Below are 16687 nucleotides of genomic sequence, written 5' to 3'. Positions count from 1 at the left end.
GCCGGTGCCAGCGACTCATCCGGGGCCGCACGAGGCTGCAGACAGCGGCGCAAACACCTGCATGGAAAAATCTGGGAGAACGGCCGGATCCGTCCAGAAAGCCGGAGGGCGCGGGCTGTTCGGCTCTCGGGGATAACCCGACTGAACGCGGCCGGGCACCGAAGCGCCGGCCGGCCCGAGCGCGGCCCAGGCGGAGCGCTGAGGGCGGGGCGCGGCCCCACCTGGGCAGCGGGCCCGCCCCGCCGTGCGGGCCCGGCCGCGTCCCGCCCCTGCCGTCCCCTCCCCTCGCGCGCCGTCAGGTGCCGGGGCGGGCACTGCGCCTGTGCGGCGGCCGCGGGCACAGCCAGCCCAGCCGGCCCCGGCGGGACGCGGCGGCGGCACCGGCGGGGAAGATGGCGGAGCCGGGGGCTGCGCGCAGCCACCCGCGGGCCACAGGTAAGGGATGGGGCCGCGACCCCCGGGGTGCCGGCGGACGGCGGCTCTCCCGCCCGCATCCCGCGGCTCTCCCCGGCGCCGTCCCGTCCCGTCCCTCGCCTCCCTCGCCGGCGCTCCCCGAGCCCCGGGGAGGGTCAGGCGGGGGTCGCTCCCTGGCAGGTGCCTCCCGGTCCGGCCGCCATCTCCAGGGATGGGGCGGCCGCTGCCGGCCGGAGCCGCGGCGGTGCCGGCGCCGGGCGGCCGCTCCCGGGGGGACGCGGAGCGGGTCCAGCCCGCGGCGCCCGGCTCGCCCCGTCCTTGCCCTTTGTGGTGCGGGAGGTGTTTGCCATGAGGTGGCTTTTGTGCCGCCGCGATTTCCCCGGCCGCCGGCGCTGCTGCCGGGGCGGGCGGGCGGCAGCTCGGCTGTGCCCCGAAGTGCAGAGCGGGGAGGCAGCGATTTGGAAAGCTCGCTCTCGGCGGTGCCTGGGCCTGCCTGTGCCGGTGCTGCCCAGCCCGGGCAGCAAACTGGTTGAGCGGGTATCGGGCGTGAACACCGCACGCCGAGCCCTTATATAGGCACGGCTCCTGGTTAAGGTCCCTCCTCGCTGCTCAGCGAACATAACTTTTAATTTCCGAGGGTGAGAAGGGTGTGTGAGATGCGGTGAAGGTTGTGCTGTATGTGCGGAGCAGCACCTGGCATGGGATCCATTCCCCCAGCACCGTGAGATGTTGGGGCCAAGGCTGGTGGTCGTGACCTTGGCTCTTGGCTTCACATGGAGGTGTTAGGGTGGGTCTGGCTGCTCCTTCTTCACATGACTTCCCCTGGGCTCGAGTAGGAGATGAGCAGTGATTAAGGTGTTATGCAGGTGCTCATTACACTTTTACCTTAACTATCTGGTGTGGAACCTCTTGTTTGTGGATGGTAAACCATCTAAACCTGGTGCATAAGAGGGAATTAATTTCCCCGTTTGTCCTAAGCCGCTGTAGTGACTAAAAGTAGCTTTACAATTGTTTGGGAGATAAAGAAGGATTACTCTCCCCAGTTTATGGAGAGGGAATCTGAGACTTTGACTTCTCTTAGGTAATACAGTGTGAGGAGCCAAGGAAGGAGTGGGAACACCTGTGTTTGCTGTTCCTCACCCTTCTCCACACGCTCAGCAGTTGCACGGCTTTTGCTGTAACACTGTTGCTGTTGAGCAGTCAGGCACTTCTAGGGCTTGGGGGTCTCAATTTTTTAGTATTTCACATGGAAGACGGGAGGAATTTATATTGTGAGGAATTTTTTTCACCTCTTTTCTAAAGCATAAGGAATTCTCCCCAATGTTCACTTGTTCTCTTCCTAGGCATGTTTATTTTTGTGGGTTTTTTTTTTTTAGTTTATACATTCTAACTTCAGAAATAAATGTTGCAAATAACCTTGTCTTTTTATTGACCAGTACATAATCTATTTTTCACCCTGTATGAGACTGGGAAATCCATAGAAAAAGGTAGCATGTACTATGATTAAAGATGGTAACAAATGGGTTATGTGTTGTAGGGCATGGACAGGCACAGACAGATGTAATTACTTGTGGTCAAGCATTGACATTTGAACACTAATGCCCAAGGAGGGCAGCACAGAGTGGTCTTGGCCAAATTCTTTATTTTAATTGTCTGCTGGAAGATAATACATGATATAGTGTAAAAGATTGTGCGTGTGTGGTATGTTAGAGAGCAGTATGGATGGGATTTGGATTTCCTGCAGCAAAGAATGAGGCTCTTTTTTTTGTGAGACTTGGCAATTTTGTAACAACCTCAACAGCTACTAATGTGGAAAATGATGCTCTCTTAATTCACGTTTGTATGTATGTCTTGGTCCTGGAATCCTTGTCTTGGGATAGGAAGAATCTTACCTCTCTGTTCCAGAGTAAAATGCTCCTTCCTACAGTGCTGTCCCCCAAAGGGGTGCTGCCCCAACAACAGGCAGTGACTGTAGCTACTGTTCCCCTTCCCAAACCTTGTGGTTCTCTGGCAGCATCTGAATTTTGACCTGTAGGATCCTTGTAGTGCTGGGGGAATTGCTTGGATGGGAGTGCAAGCAGAGCAAGGCACTTCAAACGTCTGCCCAGACCAAACTGTAACAAACAAGCCTGCAACACGGGGATTTTTTTTTCATCTCTTGATTACTAGGGGAGAGACTATTGTTAAATTGTTTATAATTCTGCAGACAAGGAGCAAAATTCTGTGGCACAAGAAAATAATATTTACAGAGCTCGATTATATATCCCTTTGCCAAAAATCAAAGGCGTGAGGCAAACAATAGCCTGAGAAGGCACTGTAGGAATCTTTTTGTCAGGGAGAGTGTTAGGTGACCAAAATGTAGGCATTATTGCTGCTGCTGTCTATAGTAAAGGTAATGACTAAAGATCATTTGAAGGACAAGTGGCTCAGTATTGAATCTCTCATCTTCCTTTTTACTGTCTGGTGAGTTTTGCTTAATGTATGTGCTAGGAGGTTAAATACTGCACACTTTGAGTTTCAGAGTAAAATGTGTTTGTTGGTTGGTTTTTTTTTTCCTTATAGAAAATATGATCATGCCTAAAAGAATTTAAGGGGAAAAAATGATGTATTGTGCTGTCTTAGACTATATATTGTAAAACCAGTCTGTGTGAAAGGAATTAATGTGTGGATTCCTTTATAAATTCTGTGTTGGTTTTTTTTCTTGATCTCATTGCTTTTCCAAGTGATTTCTTATATGCCAAAATGATTTAAAAAATGTATACTTACAGTCTTCTTTTTGTACTGTACTGTTTTCTCTCATATATGGACACTCACAGTTGTTCATCCCCAAGGTTCATGTACTGCTTTTCATGTGATGTTACCGTTTGCAAATCTTGGCTTTAGTTCAGGGCAGTTTAGTACACTACATCCTCTCGAGGTTACTGTTTTGGTATTTTAAGTATTGTAACATTGGCTTTGTCCTTAAAAAAGGAAAAGTCAAACCACTCTCCAATAAAGTTCATTAAACTGCAGTGAAGAAAAATGTCTTGTCTTTGAATTCCAGGACTGCCAAAGTAAAAGGAAGGTGTATCACTTGAAATGCACAGGTTAGGAAAGTGAAGCATCTGAAAACTTTAGTGTTTATAGGACAGCTTTGTGTAGTGTCACATACCTCCATTTCCTTTGGCAGCTGTGTATCCATAGCAGTGGAAAGGCATCAGGAATATTTTTTTAACATTAGATAATTATTTCTAGATGTGCTAATTGAAGAAGCATGTATATATTTCATGTAAATGAAGCTATATATCCTGTGTGATGATACTCTATGAAGATTTATGTAGCAAGGCTTTTTAAAGTGCCATGAATAAATAAAATACAATTATAACTTTATTGGTTATCAGTCATTCAGTGTACGTGGACCAAAGCTGACAGGGGAAAGTCTTGAAAAATCGTATGTCTGTCATTCACTTACAAATGCTTTCTGAGGCTACAGAATAGAGCAAGGCTTTAAATTCTGTTCAATTCTGGTGATTGGGAAAAAAAAAATCTTATTTCCTTCTTGTGTGTTTCACCTTTTCAGGAAGGTCCCAGTGTCAGGATTATCGAGTAGCTTGTTTGACTTTTCATTTTAGTTATCTTGACCACTCCTCACGAAATCAGGTTTTTGCACCAGGGCATTGCAGCTTCCAACCCTTTGTTTGTGACTGGCTCAAACTGTTGAGCAGATCCTAGAAACAGTAATCCTCAGTTTAGATTCTACATCAATTATATGATACTTTTTTGGTTTTTTAAAGATAGTTTTATGAATTTTTTATAAGTAACTGGAATGTACAGGTTGGAGAGAGATGAAACTGATCAGGAAGCTAATGCAAATTTTGGGAATGTTAACTGCATCTAGTTACTTGTATTACACACTCAGATTTAACTTTCTTGTAACCTCTACTAGTTGAGAGGGAAAAATCTAGATTATATCCTTAAATAGTGGAAGGAGTAGTAATGCTCAGCCAAGGTTATTGGAGTAATCAAAAGCAAAGTTCAGTACTGTAACAAGGTTTATTTTAATCTGCTTGTCTTAGGTAATTTTATGGAATTTCTGAGTTATTTTGCTGTAATTGACTCGTGTTTGGTATTGTCATCACTTGAATACATAACTTGATACATTACTGGTGTATTTCCTATGCCTGGAATTACCCTGTGTAGGAACAAGGTATGTATCAGTTTTGCCAATATACCTGTGTTCAAACAGCTTGCCCAGTGAAAAAAGGGGCTTGAAATCTTGGGTAGTCACATTACCCTGGACTGACTTTAGATAAGATATTTAGAAATACCTTTCGCTGTGTCTTATCTCCACAGTGATTAATGATGATGGTGTGTCGTTGTGTAAAGATAAGAGATAAGTGGGTTTCACAAAGTGGAAATCTATCTAACCATTAAAATGGGGAAAAATCCCTCGAGATTATCATTGTGTTGTTTAGAAGACTGCAATGCATCAACCAGATTTTGTCATTCAAATAATGCACTATTGTTTTTCTTCATTTGTGTTGTGAAGCTGTCAAGATCCTAAAAACCCCTAGCACTCTATGTGGGTCTGAACGTTCTAAGAATCTTAGTAAAGTACTTTTTGTTGTAGTTAAATAGTAATCCAAATGTTTCATATAGAATTACTTCTGGCTTTGAGTTGTCCTGTATGTATGTACGTATGTAATGCACGTGCATTTCAGGCTTTTTGCAGTTGTAATGAACTAATATATTCAAATGCTTGTTGGTCACATCCTTAGTTTTCTAATTTTCTCCTTGTAACTCCTACATGCATTATCCACAGCAGTTGCACTTTCATGTAACTATTTAATATCTATGCCCTCTGTGATCTGAAGTTTTGTGAAGTATTGTGCTTTTCATTTAATGTATTATTTGTGTGCATGTCATCTTTGTTTGCCAAATTCCAGATCAAACTGTTTTGCCCTACATTCTGGGACGTCAATTTTGCTTTTGCACTTGAATGTCTGAAGGTTTTTGCTACTTCTTTCATGTGTTTGTGTCTGCTTTCCTTTGATCGAGGGGGAGCTGATTACTCTTATAGTATTGAGGTGCTGCAGACAAACGTCTACTTTGCTGAGATTGATAAAGCAGTTCTGTGATCTTTGCATAAAATTCACTTACACAGCAGGTGTTTGTTTTTATAGCAGCTTTTCAGTGAGAAGGTCCAAAGCAGTGATGAATAGAAGAAGTTCCTGATGTTGTGCGGGGTTTGCACAGTTGTGTTGTGGTAGCTGTTTGCTTAGGCATGAGCTTGCTTTAAACTGTTATTCTGCTTGCCAAAGTTTGTTTTTTCTCTGTGTTTTCATGTTGCTTTTCTTGACATAAAGTTGCCAGTAGCAAACTTCTGGTATTAATGTTTCACTTACACATATTTGTTTCTTTACAATGTGTAAAAAAACCACCTTTGGTGTTCCAGTGTTACATGTATGTGCTTTTTGATTGCACCAGTCAGAAAAGCAACTTTGAATTCAATTTCTACTAATGATTTAACAGAAGAGTTGATTCCTGTGCATCATGTAATATTATAACTTTTTGAGCTCTGTTTTTCCTTACAAGAGTGAATGCACATTTGATGCAGTGTTGGACATTCAAATCTTTTTCTAGTTTGTGAGAAATCTAGAAACTAATTTTTCTGTATTTTGAGTAGAGAAATAGTTGAAATTATCCAAGTTTTCTAAGTCAACCCCTTCAGTAGTAATTATATGTGTAGATTTGTATTCCTGTGTACTTGCATTTGCCTTCCAAGAGGAAGTCAATGGAATGTGTCTTAACTTGGTGTGATATGATGATCATTTTAGTCTGGAGTGTCTTCTGCATTGTTACTTCATGCCAGAGCCAGTGGCATTGTTGGCTTTGTGCATGGCAATACATGTGCTTGCACAAAAAGGAAAATGGATTTTATGCCCTATAACCTTACCACCATCACAGGTGTGTTGTACATTCAACCAGTTTAGAAGAAATTATATGAAGCTCCATAAATCTAGTCTTCTTTGCTAAATACTTTCTCTCAGACACTTCTTTCTCCTAGTAGTGATTTCAATAAATGAGTGAGAATTTATTGCTTCAACCTGAGATTTTGATAGCATGGGAATGGGTGTGTTAGATAAAAATACATGATACCATGTATCAGTTTGTGGATGCCAGTGTAAAAGTATCACAAAAAATCATCTAGAAAATAGTAGTAACACTATTACAGTTAGTACAGTTTTGTCTGTTTTGATGCCAGATGCTGGAGGATGCGTTGTGGTTTTGTTTCATTTGGGAAGATCTGCATGTATGCCTTGCTCAATCCATGTGAATTATCAAATTACTTGTCTTGTGCCAAGCAGAAGCCATCAAGGCTCTGCTTTATTTCAGAAAAAAATGCTCATTCAAATATTCATAGCTTGAAATTAATTTTGCTTGTGGGTGTGGAATACTGAAATTCTTCATGTGGCTAGGATCAAAAGAGAAAGATAGAAACTTTCCAAAGGTGCTGTGGCATGCCTGGGTTTGTAACCACAGCAGGAGTGCTGAAGGGGTGCAGGCAGAGCTCTGCTGCCTTCTCACTTAAACAATAGGTCAGGTGAGAGCTGGAAGAATATTCCAATTTGAATAAACTAGCCTTGATTGTTGATTTGGAATAAACTTTCGATATCCAGTTATACTGGGAGTAAAATAAACTTAATTTTGAAAAAACTCCAGTCATGTGAAACAATTTTTTTTGAATGCTCCTAAGTTTGCTGCATGACAAATCACCCAAGAAAGGCGTTTCCTTTTCTCTCAGAAGGGAAAATAGGACAATATTGCATTGCTTATCCACACATCGTTATTGTGATTTTTTACATATTTTAACAGATTTAGTTTCCCTTCCCTTGGGAGGGTGGTATCAACAAATGGCAAGTGCTTTTCTTTTCCTATTGCTGGTGACTTACCTGCATCTTGCCAGTTTTCATTCCCTTGTTTGTGTTGAATGTGGCATCTGTGTGTGCAGACCCACTCTGTGTCGGGGGAAAGATACCTCAGGGGGAGAACTGGAATGTGCTGTTGGGCCTCTTAAAATGTTGATAAATAGTGAGCAAATTTTGGCTTCCAAAATAAATAGTGGATGAGCTAGTTCTCCTTTCCCTCTCCTGAAGGGAAGGGAGAGAGTAGGGCTTTACTTTTGTGCTAGTTTCTTGACTTTTGATATCATACATCAGCCACAGGGCATATTTTCCCCATATGCATTATGGTCTATTAATAGATGTAAGTATTTCCATTATGTTTCCTGGATTTAGTGGCGCTAAGTGCTGTGGTTACAAGTAAACGTGGCACTCTTCAATAGTCAGAGGAAGTGGTTTTAATGGTGCAGTGAAACAAGAGCGTGACCTTCCGTTGGCACAAATGAGTTTTTGATGAGGTTCTGGATGTGGGTGCTGTGTTGCAGGGTTGTGGGCCAGGATGTGTTTCATGGTTTATTGAGGCCAGGTTATGGCACTGAATCAAAATATTTGAGTGCTGCATAGGGAAGAAATTGTTTAGAGAAAGTATTATGGAGAAAGGTTGCTTTTTTATGGCATTATCAAGTTACAGAATGAAAGAAAATTTAAAACAAATAACTGCACAGATTGAGGCATTTACAGATAATGGAAATAACTTGATTTTCATAATAATTTTTATATTCTGTGGGCAGTTTTGCATCTCTTTTGTGCCTTGCAGTATGTTTTCCCTGGTTTGGGTTGGGTTTTTTTTGTCTCTGAGGTTTTTGTTATCCGTGTTCTTATAACTGTCACTGCCTTTATGCAGTCTTCCTTTAAGTCTCCTGCAGACAAAGGATGTCATAAAAAGATTAAGTAGCCTTTCTTTGAATTTTAATATATTTAATCTGTGATGAAGTTGTCCAAATCATGTGTTAATGGAACTGAAAGTCATGTTACACAGTACAAGCACATCCACTTTCAGATGCAATTTTTGTCATGACTGGTCTGTTTGAAGTGCTGAAGATGGACTGAATACTCTAAGGGAAGTCTTCATGCAACCTCCTTGTAGTGAGTGCTCCCTAAAGCATAGTGACAAGCTTACAGCCCATGTAGCAACTGAAAAGGTGTTTAAAATAGCACGGTCATGCTCCTGGAAGATCACTAAATTCTGTTGCTAAAACCCCTGCACTGTGCTATTGATAAAATGATACCCTACTAGGATAACTCTTAAGATTTTAGAAGTTTTTTTTTTTTTTCTCTCTCTCTAATGGTGTTTTCTTCCTTCCCTATTGTCATCCACTCACTCCTGCCAACAAGGTCATAAGGGTTGACCACCTTAGTGAGAGAAACAGTGTCTCTCTCGCTGCTGTCCTCTCTGATGCCTAGAAAAAGGTGTTAAGGGTGGGGGGTAAGATCACAACAAGCATCCAGTATGCTCCTAGAGTCCCTCAAATTATGGTGACAGGACTTAGATGTGTATCCAGAAGACTTGCCTATATCTTCTGTATATACATATTGCCATGCTCTAGTCTGCTTCTTGCTCCAATTCCATAATAACACTCAATACAGTAATTCTTGCTCTTGGTGCCCCAGCAGAGCCCACCCCATTCCATTCAGCCTAGGAAGTGGAGAGAGAGAAAAGTGTGGTGGAGGAGACTGAGCTCCTCAGATGGGCTCCACTAGGAACTGACCTCTCACCAGCCCACCTGCCTCCTGCAGTGGGACCCCAGAGGGCTGAAGCAACTCTGAAATTTTTCTTGTGGCAGCTGCAGGGGAGTCAAAGAGACTATGAATAGGAGAAAGGTGGAAAGGAAAAGAAAATGCATTCCATGGTATTTAACCTCTGCTTCAGGCATAACTGTTCAGAAATAGAGAATCACCATATCAAAGAGTTCTTTGAAAATCAAAGGTAACAAAAACAAATAGGTTGAGGAATGTTTTCCTAGTCTTCACAGCAGCTCTTGGTAAACTGTTGGAGTGTGATGTATTTCCTTAAGTTATAGACTTGGAGAAGTAGAGGGGCAAAAGTCCTCAAGATGGTTTGCTAATGGCTATTTTGCACTGAAATAAATCCAGGTATCTCCTGGTGATGCACACATCTTGAGAAATTCTGGTCAAAACTTCCATGGTATAAAGTAGTACTTGGAATCTGTAATTTTCCTATTCTGACCTTCATCTCCAATGGCTGATTCTGAGCAGCAATGTTTCAAGCTGATTATATTATACAGTCCTTCATAAATTTGTACAACTGAAAAGCCCCAAGAAAAAACATTCTTAAAGGATTATGGAAAACTGCTCAGCAGGTAAAAGCTAGCTTTAATTCCAGCATTTTATATCTGAAAGCATTCGGCCACCCCTGTATGTTTCCAGCTGTGTAATCTAGTCCATTACTTCATACCTTGACAGAATAAACCAGATTTGTTCTTCTTGGGTATCATTCAGTAAAAAAATATAGTTTCACCATTGTCTGACAGATGCCAAGGGCTGTTATTGGGGAACAGTGAAATAAATAAATATGCATATTTATTTGTAGGTAGAGTGACATTCTTTGTGTATATAGTTTGGGGTCTTTAGGAATTTCCTGTGTCAAAGTTTACACAAACTGGTAAGAATTGAGGGTGTCAGGTTTGTAGAGGAAAAGATTTTCAGTGTGCATCATCTAACTCTGCTTTGAGGTGGTGATACAGGATTTGGCTTTTGGTTCTGGATTTAATGAAGCATGTTACACTGAAGTAATATGCCCCTGAGTCTTCAAATGTTTTATCAGGAACAATCTCTTCATCTTCTGCTGCTAACCAACTGCCTCCTTTTGATTCAGAAATGTTTGGTGCATCAATAAAAAAGTACTAAATACAAAGACAAAAATATTTCTTTCTTACCAGTTAGATGGTCCTCTTGCCTATGCACAGGAGCAATACCAAAATGTTTGCTTGCTTGTTTGGGAGAAGTTAATTTCAAATCTTATTTGTGTTCTGAGGTTAATAAGTTTGGGTGCTGATCTACTGAAACAAAAGCGGGATTTTTTTATTAGTTTTATTTTGGTTTTTGTTTATTGCATTAATCCTCATTGAGGTAGAGAAGGTGGGTATAGCTGGCTGCTTGTGATGGTACACTTGTAATTTTCCTTGTCCCATTGCCTGTTAGCCCAGATGAATCCATTCTTCCTTCTACTGTCAGCTGAGGCTTAGAGAGCAACCTTCTTGTGTGTGTGTAGACCTGTGCTTCCTTCTTCCCAACTTTCTTCTAACACACACAGGGATGTGGCTTTTGCCTCATCTGACTCTTCCTGCCCTCTTCCAAAATATTTACAGATTTCTATTTCTTCAGCCAAGTCAACCTACTCACACCTCTCCTTTTTTTCCCTTGCCATGGGTAGGCAGGTTTTTCAAGCCCTGACTCTGTATCTTTTGATTTGTATCTACATGTGAAACAAAATTCTACAGAAGAGTGCAGGATTCCTGTGTAAGTGCTGACTTTTAGGCTGAGTATTGGTGACATGGAGCTCCATATTCTGCACAGCTACTTTCTGTTACTTTCCTTGTACAGGTGTGTCCTGAACTTTGCTCTGCCCACAGTTATTCCATGTCTAATCAGCCCTGGCAAGGAGCTCTACAGTCAGCTGCCTTTGCTGAGAATCCTACCATGAATGTGTCTTTCCAGTGAGGCAAAGGTTGTGGACAGATAACTTCTTCTTATTAGACCAACCAAATACAATCCAAGCAAACAAGATTCCCTGCCCGTGAGTCTGAAGAAGGAGCAGCTTGGTTCATGATACGTGGAAGTGGAGAGGAGAAAAGATAAGATAAATGGATCCCTAAGCACTGAGGTTCTGAGGCAGCAGCTGGTTCCTGCTCTTACAGACACGCAGGATGTTGTGGCCCAGCCTTGTATACTGTGATCTTTTACTCTGCTCTAGCTGTGCTGTAGGGTGGCAACCACTGCTCAAGGTAGTTCTGGTCAGCTCAGTTCAGCTTCTAGAGAAGCACTAGACAAGAGGGTGGGAATTAAAGTTCAAATGTCTAATTTACTGTGGAAAGTATTCTAGTGTGGTTCCTGGCTTTGCTGGGTGAATATTTGCTATTATGTTTCAAGAACTGGCTAGATGAAGTTAAGACACATCTCTTGGGGTTTAGAAGAGTGTAGAACCCATTGGTGGGTTTTGGTTTTTCTGTGCTTATATCCAAAACTACTTTCACCTAATGAAGCAACCCTGCTGAGTCATTTTATTAACTAGAGTTGTAATGGCGGAATTCCAGATTAGCAAAGCGAAACAAAACTGGTGTAAAAAATAATTAAATCAAAAAACCCAACCCAAACAAAAATCCCTCTTTGACATACCTTTCATATTTAGATATATACTTAATGATTTTTAAAAGTAACTTAACGAAGAGAGAATTGCTGACGTGTATCATCATTGTATGCAGTTTTCAGATTCCTTGTAAATGCTGGAGATAGCAATCTTTTGAATGCACTCTTGCAATAATTGCTAAATATTAATCAATTTCTAAGTCTAGTAAGTTCATTTAAATAGGCAGGCAAGGCTCTTTTTTCATGTACTGCTGTTAATTTTTTCCTACATTTTTCACCTAGGTTTGCACTGTATAGTAAAGATAAATAGCACTACTGGTTAGCTTGCATGGAAAAACATGATGCAGTCTCCACTCTCCTTGTTTCAGACCTTCCTTTGTCAAGGAAAAATGTCAGATGAAAGCTTGCTGGAAGAAGTAAAAATGTCAGCCATAGCACTTAGCCAGCTTAGGTTTTTTTGTTCTTGATATGGTGGGATTTATGGCACCAGGCTGTGGGCACATCTGGAGCTAAATGAGCAGGCAAGCACGTTGCTGTGGCTCTGTTTGCAGGAACTCTGCTGTTACAGGCTTCTGCCATTTCTTTAGTAAAAAGGAATTTAACTGTGTCAAGCGTATTTGTATCACTAAAGCAGTGGCAGCTTTGCTGTTTTTCTCTAAGATTTTTCTGGAGGATGCCAGAGTTTAGGAGAGAGTAAGAGATCCTGCTGCCACCTACAGCATCAGCAAATACCAGATCTGTTCTGAGCACATACATGATGTCCTTCAGTGTTTCAGGATTTAAGTTACCAAGATAGTTAGGGTTATGCAGTAGTTTTCTGGAAAAACACCTTTTCTTTTACTTTGAGCTGTGCTTCTCACTGGGAGCTATAACTGGAACCCACCATCAGAACCTTGCATGCCCAAGGGCAGATTTTTTTCAGCAAATTTGAGGGGAAGAGAATTTGAGGCCAAGTACAACTGCTTAGTTTCAGATTAAGAGCTTTCAAAGTAATTATAAAAATGTTCTTGTTATTTAGCATTGTTTTATTTGACTTGACAAAGTTCAATACAATATAAATAAGGGAGGGGAATAAGGTCATGTTTTGAGTGTTATGTAAAATATCATTAAGTTTTTTGCCTTTGAAAATAGGATATACTTTAGACTCCTATACAGATTGCCTGCTAAGTATAGAGAGCTATCAGCTCTTAACACTTTGCTTGTAGCATGAGGGTGTTGGCTTTTTAAAATGGCTGGCAGAACAAATTGCAGACAGGAGGAGTGAGGGGTTTTTTGTCTATGGTATAGACATGTAGGAGATAGTTAAATTTTGGAACAGAAAACTGTTGAGAAAGGTGGAGATTTCCCTTACTGTTTTCATGTCTCATATTTTATCATATAGCGAGATGAAAGGTGTTGTAGTTTCATTTGACTGACAGAATGAGAGTAGTAGTTAAATAGTTTGGGGAGAGGAGGTTTTTAAACTGTCCTCATACAAGTGTGTGGAGACAGCGGGTGTCTGCAGAGCAGTGTGTGTCGGCAGGGATAGTATGAACAGCCCACTTTATTTTAGGAAGAGTTGGAAGGAGAAGGTATGAAACAACTTTTTTTGAGAAGGAACACGAAGCTGAAGGTAACTGAATGCTTAGAGAAGGTGATAAGGGAAGAAACAGTAACCTCAACAAAGGCAAATCTACTTGATTTCAGGAAGGTGAGGAGGTGTGAGGTCTCCACAGTTCAAAACTGAGACACTGAACATCCACATGTCTTGTGATGGACCTTGTGTTGGTGTATAGGCAGCTGCAAGGCTGCATGGGTTTAGCCTCAACTTATTATAAAGATGGAAAGCCTTCAGTTTCAAAAACCTGCATTTGAAATACATCATGAAAACATTAGTAATCTGATTTTTAAGCCTTTGTTAACACTACTGTAGACTGTCTTAAAACATGACTGACATGAACCAGAATTGAGATAGCATGCCGAGGACTGACAGCTCCAATGCCAGTAGTCAGGAAAGAATCCAGTTTTTCTTTCTTTTTTCCTGTAGAAGCTTCTAGGTTCTTCTGAAAACAAACAAGGTCTCCACGTATACTTGAGTAAGTTCTGGCAAGTTATCCAGTGATTTTTCTGGGCAACTGCCTGTTCTCTGAAGAACATTGTCAATGAGGGGAAAATAGTAGGAAACTCACACTGATGTCTTGTGTGGGAGCAACAGAAAAGTGTATTATTTGGTGCTACTTATGTGTAGTATGTTCCTTTGGTAGCTGATGCTACTAAGACATGGCTGTGGTTATGTTTATGTTAACAATAATGAGCAATTGGTGTTGTTTTCCTTAATCCTTTTTATGATGCATTGATTTTTTTTTTTCTGCAGTCTTGAGTATCTACTGTAAAAAATCTGTATTAGTTGAAGTCACTAACTCATGACATTCGTTCTGATGTTTCCCTTTCTGCTTAGCTTACTTATTGAGGTTTGAGTTTTGTGAGGAACACACATTTGCTGATCAGCAACCTCTTCAATCACTTGAATTTTAAAAAGACAAAAAAAAAGGAGTTGGGAAGAGGAGACGAGACATTGGAAAAAGGTTGGGTATGTTGTTTTGTTTTCAGAGATGCTGACTTAAAAACAAGAATGAAGCTCATTTTAGTGTTGAAGCTCTGTAAAACTATGCAGAATAAATAATAAGACGCAAAAGTGAGCAAACCCATGCTTAATGAAGAATGACATACATTAATTAAACAATAAACAGGGTCCATATACATTCTCAATCTGTGAAGAAATGTTATTATTAGAGAGTAACTCATCAATTTTCATTGTAGTCCTGTTATATATTTATTTATAAATGTAGAAATGTAAGGAGTTTGTGTATTGATTTTTGTCTTTCCTTTAGTCAAATCCCTGCTTTTATGAAAGGATCTTTTAAAAGGAGCATCCTGCTGCTGTTAGGTGATCCTGGAAAAGGAAATAGATGTATGAGGTTACATACCAAAGCATCTACTAGATGCATTGACTTGGTAATCTTTAAATCCTGCATATAAACAGAGAGAAAAATGCTGTTCAGTAAAACTATTTTTTCGTACTCTTTGTAATTTTTCATCTTCTGGTAATAGATTTAACTTCTGCAGTTTTTATGTGCACACACACATATATATATTTATTTGTACTTGGAATTCCTCTACACAGATTCACAGGAAAGAAAATGGTGTGCATCCCTTTGGTTCAGTGGGATTTATTGTCGTGATGGGAAAAAGAATAATGGGATTAAGATTAAATAAAGGTTTCAGAATTTTATGTTGGCATTACTGCACTACTGTTGTTTCCTTGTGACCTTTTGCAAGAATTGCTCTTGCTGTGCTTTCATTAAACTACAGAAATTCTGAACTCTCTTTGAGTTTGTTTCTTATCTCTGAGGTTAACAGGGCATGAGTGCTGTATATTTCATGCTGCTCTGAGCATTCATCTTGAGCAAGTGCTGAACCTGAAAGTGTATATTGGAAAACTGGTACTATTACTGTGTTAATGAAACTCTGCTAAACAGTACCTGCTAATGAACATTTACACAGATTTGTCACAGGTGAAGAAGATATTGTCAAGTGGAGATTTGTCAGTGTTACATCAGGAACTGGGTTCACTTCATCTATTTTAGGCATTCTGCTTAAATATTTCAGTTCTGATGAAATCAGTTTTGAGGTTGTTTTATATCTTTAGCAGTCCAAGGAGCTAATTAAGAAATTAAATACCAAATATGTCAGTTCCTTTGCTAAGATGCTTTAGCTAGTTTCTTCCATTCTTCTCAGTCTTTTCTGTCCTTTCATTTCCTTGAGGTCTGTTTCTGACAGTGCAGAATTGCTGCCTTCATTCAGGAACCCAAAGTCTGATGGTGCTATGTAGAGTAATGTGCAATGGAATTGACAAATATGAGCTTTAGATAGTCTAATTGTTAGAAGTCCTGATTTTAGAGCTCTTTTATCCCTAGCTGACAATTCATCATGAAATGTTCCTTCCCTGAAGGGATCTATGTTCAGCTGCTTAATGTTCTTCATTTGTCATCAATAAAAACAGAGTTTTGAGAGTCCACTCCTCCCCAAAAGAAGTTTAAATAAAAACTTCCTCCTTTGCAGTGTCTGCACTGCCATTTTTCAGCTGTTAATAAACAGGCAAATGAGGATGGTTGGTATTTTGAAAATTCCTGTAGAAAATCCTGCCATTCCCTGTACATGGCCAAATGTCTCACTGTCGGGAGAGTGCACAAATTACATTAGTGTGCACAATTAGGTTCTCTGCAGGAATTCAGCTGACATCTGTCTACCCTGGTTGTCTTGGGCTCCCTTTGAGTAGAGTAGAATAGGCACTTCTAAATTCCTCCCTCAGGAGGAGGTGACAGGTCTGAGAAGTGCCCCAGCTCTCTGTAGAGTGAGTTAGAGGGAAGCTGAGAGCTGCTGGGGCTCAGAGGTGAGCATCTGTTTACTTAGGCAGCTGAAGTTAGGCTGAATCTCACCCTTCCTGGTACACTCGAGGTGCTGTACCTATCCTAATGTAAATGAGGATACAATTTGTGCCCGCCATCCACTTCATGATATGCTGACAGCTGTAGCAACTGCTTTACTCTGCACTGCTCAGGCTTTGAGAATGCTCAAGAGGCACAGGAGGGCTGGTTATGGCCCCTCGTGCACTGGTGAAGCTGCTGCCTTCGAGCCCAGAGGCAGGAAGACGGGTGCTGCATACGAGTCAGGTTTGCCATTTTTGTTGCAAAGCTGAAGTGCCAGTCTGCTCTGACATTTTCCCCTCTGTAGCAGTGTGTTGCTACTGGTTGGCAATTCGTGGAGCCACAGCTCAGCCAGGGCCTTTCTCAGAACTCTTTTGTTGACTCACAAAGATGTAGTCAGTTGGGCTTTTGCGTGGCAGCACTTTGTTCCAAGCTGCTGTCTTACTTGGTACACCTATGGCCTTCCCTGGTGAGTGACTTGAAACGCCCCATGTAGGCAAGGGAAAGCTACTTGTGATCTGTGTGACTTGTACGATGGGC

General features: G+C 41.3%; 1 protein-coding gene across 4 annotated transcripts in view; it reads left to right on the top strand.

Annotated features, from left to right (window-relative positions):
* The first annotated feature begins 350 nt into the window (after positions 1–350).
* MAP7D2 (MAP7 domain containing 2) overlaps positions 351–16687 on the top strand; it is an 81762-nt gene continuing 65425 nt past the window's right edge. For all 4 annotated transcript variants that reach the window (XM_033051070.1, XM_033051069.1, XM_033051068.1 and 1 more), the window contains exon 1: positions 351–435. In XM_033051070.1, coding sequence (XP_032906961.1) covers positions 393–435 — 43 coding nt within the window. In that variant the 5' untranslated portion in view covers positions 351–392. The remainder of the gene's footprint in view (positions 436–16687) is intronic.

This window comes from Catharus ustulatus, chromosome 2, assembly GCF_009819885.2.
Source record: "Catharus ustulatus isolate bCatUst1 chromosome 2, bCatUst1.pri.v2, whole genome shotgun sequence".
Taxonomy (NCBI): domain Eukaryota; kingdom Metazoa; phylum Chordata; class Aves; order Passeriformes; family Turdidae; genus Catharus; species Catharus ustulatus.
Note: the sequence above shows the minus strand (reverse complement) of the source record. Positions and strands in the feature narration are given on the sequence as shown.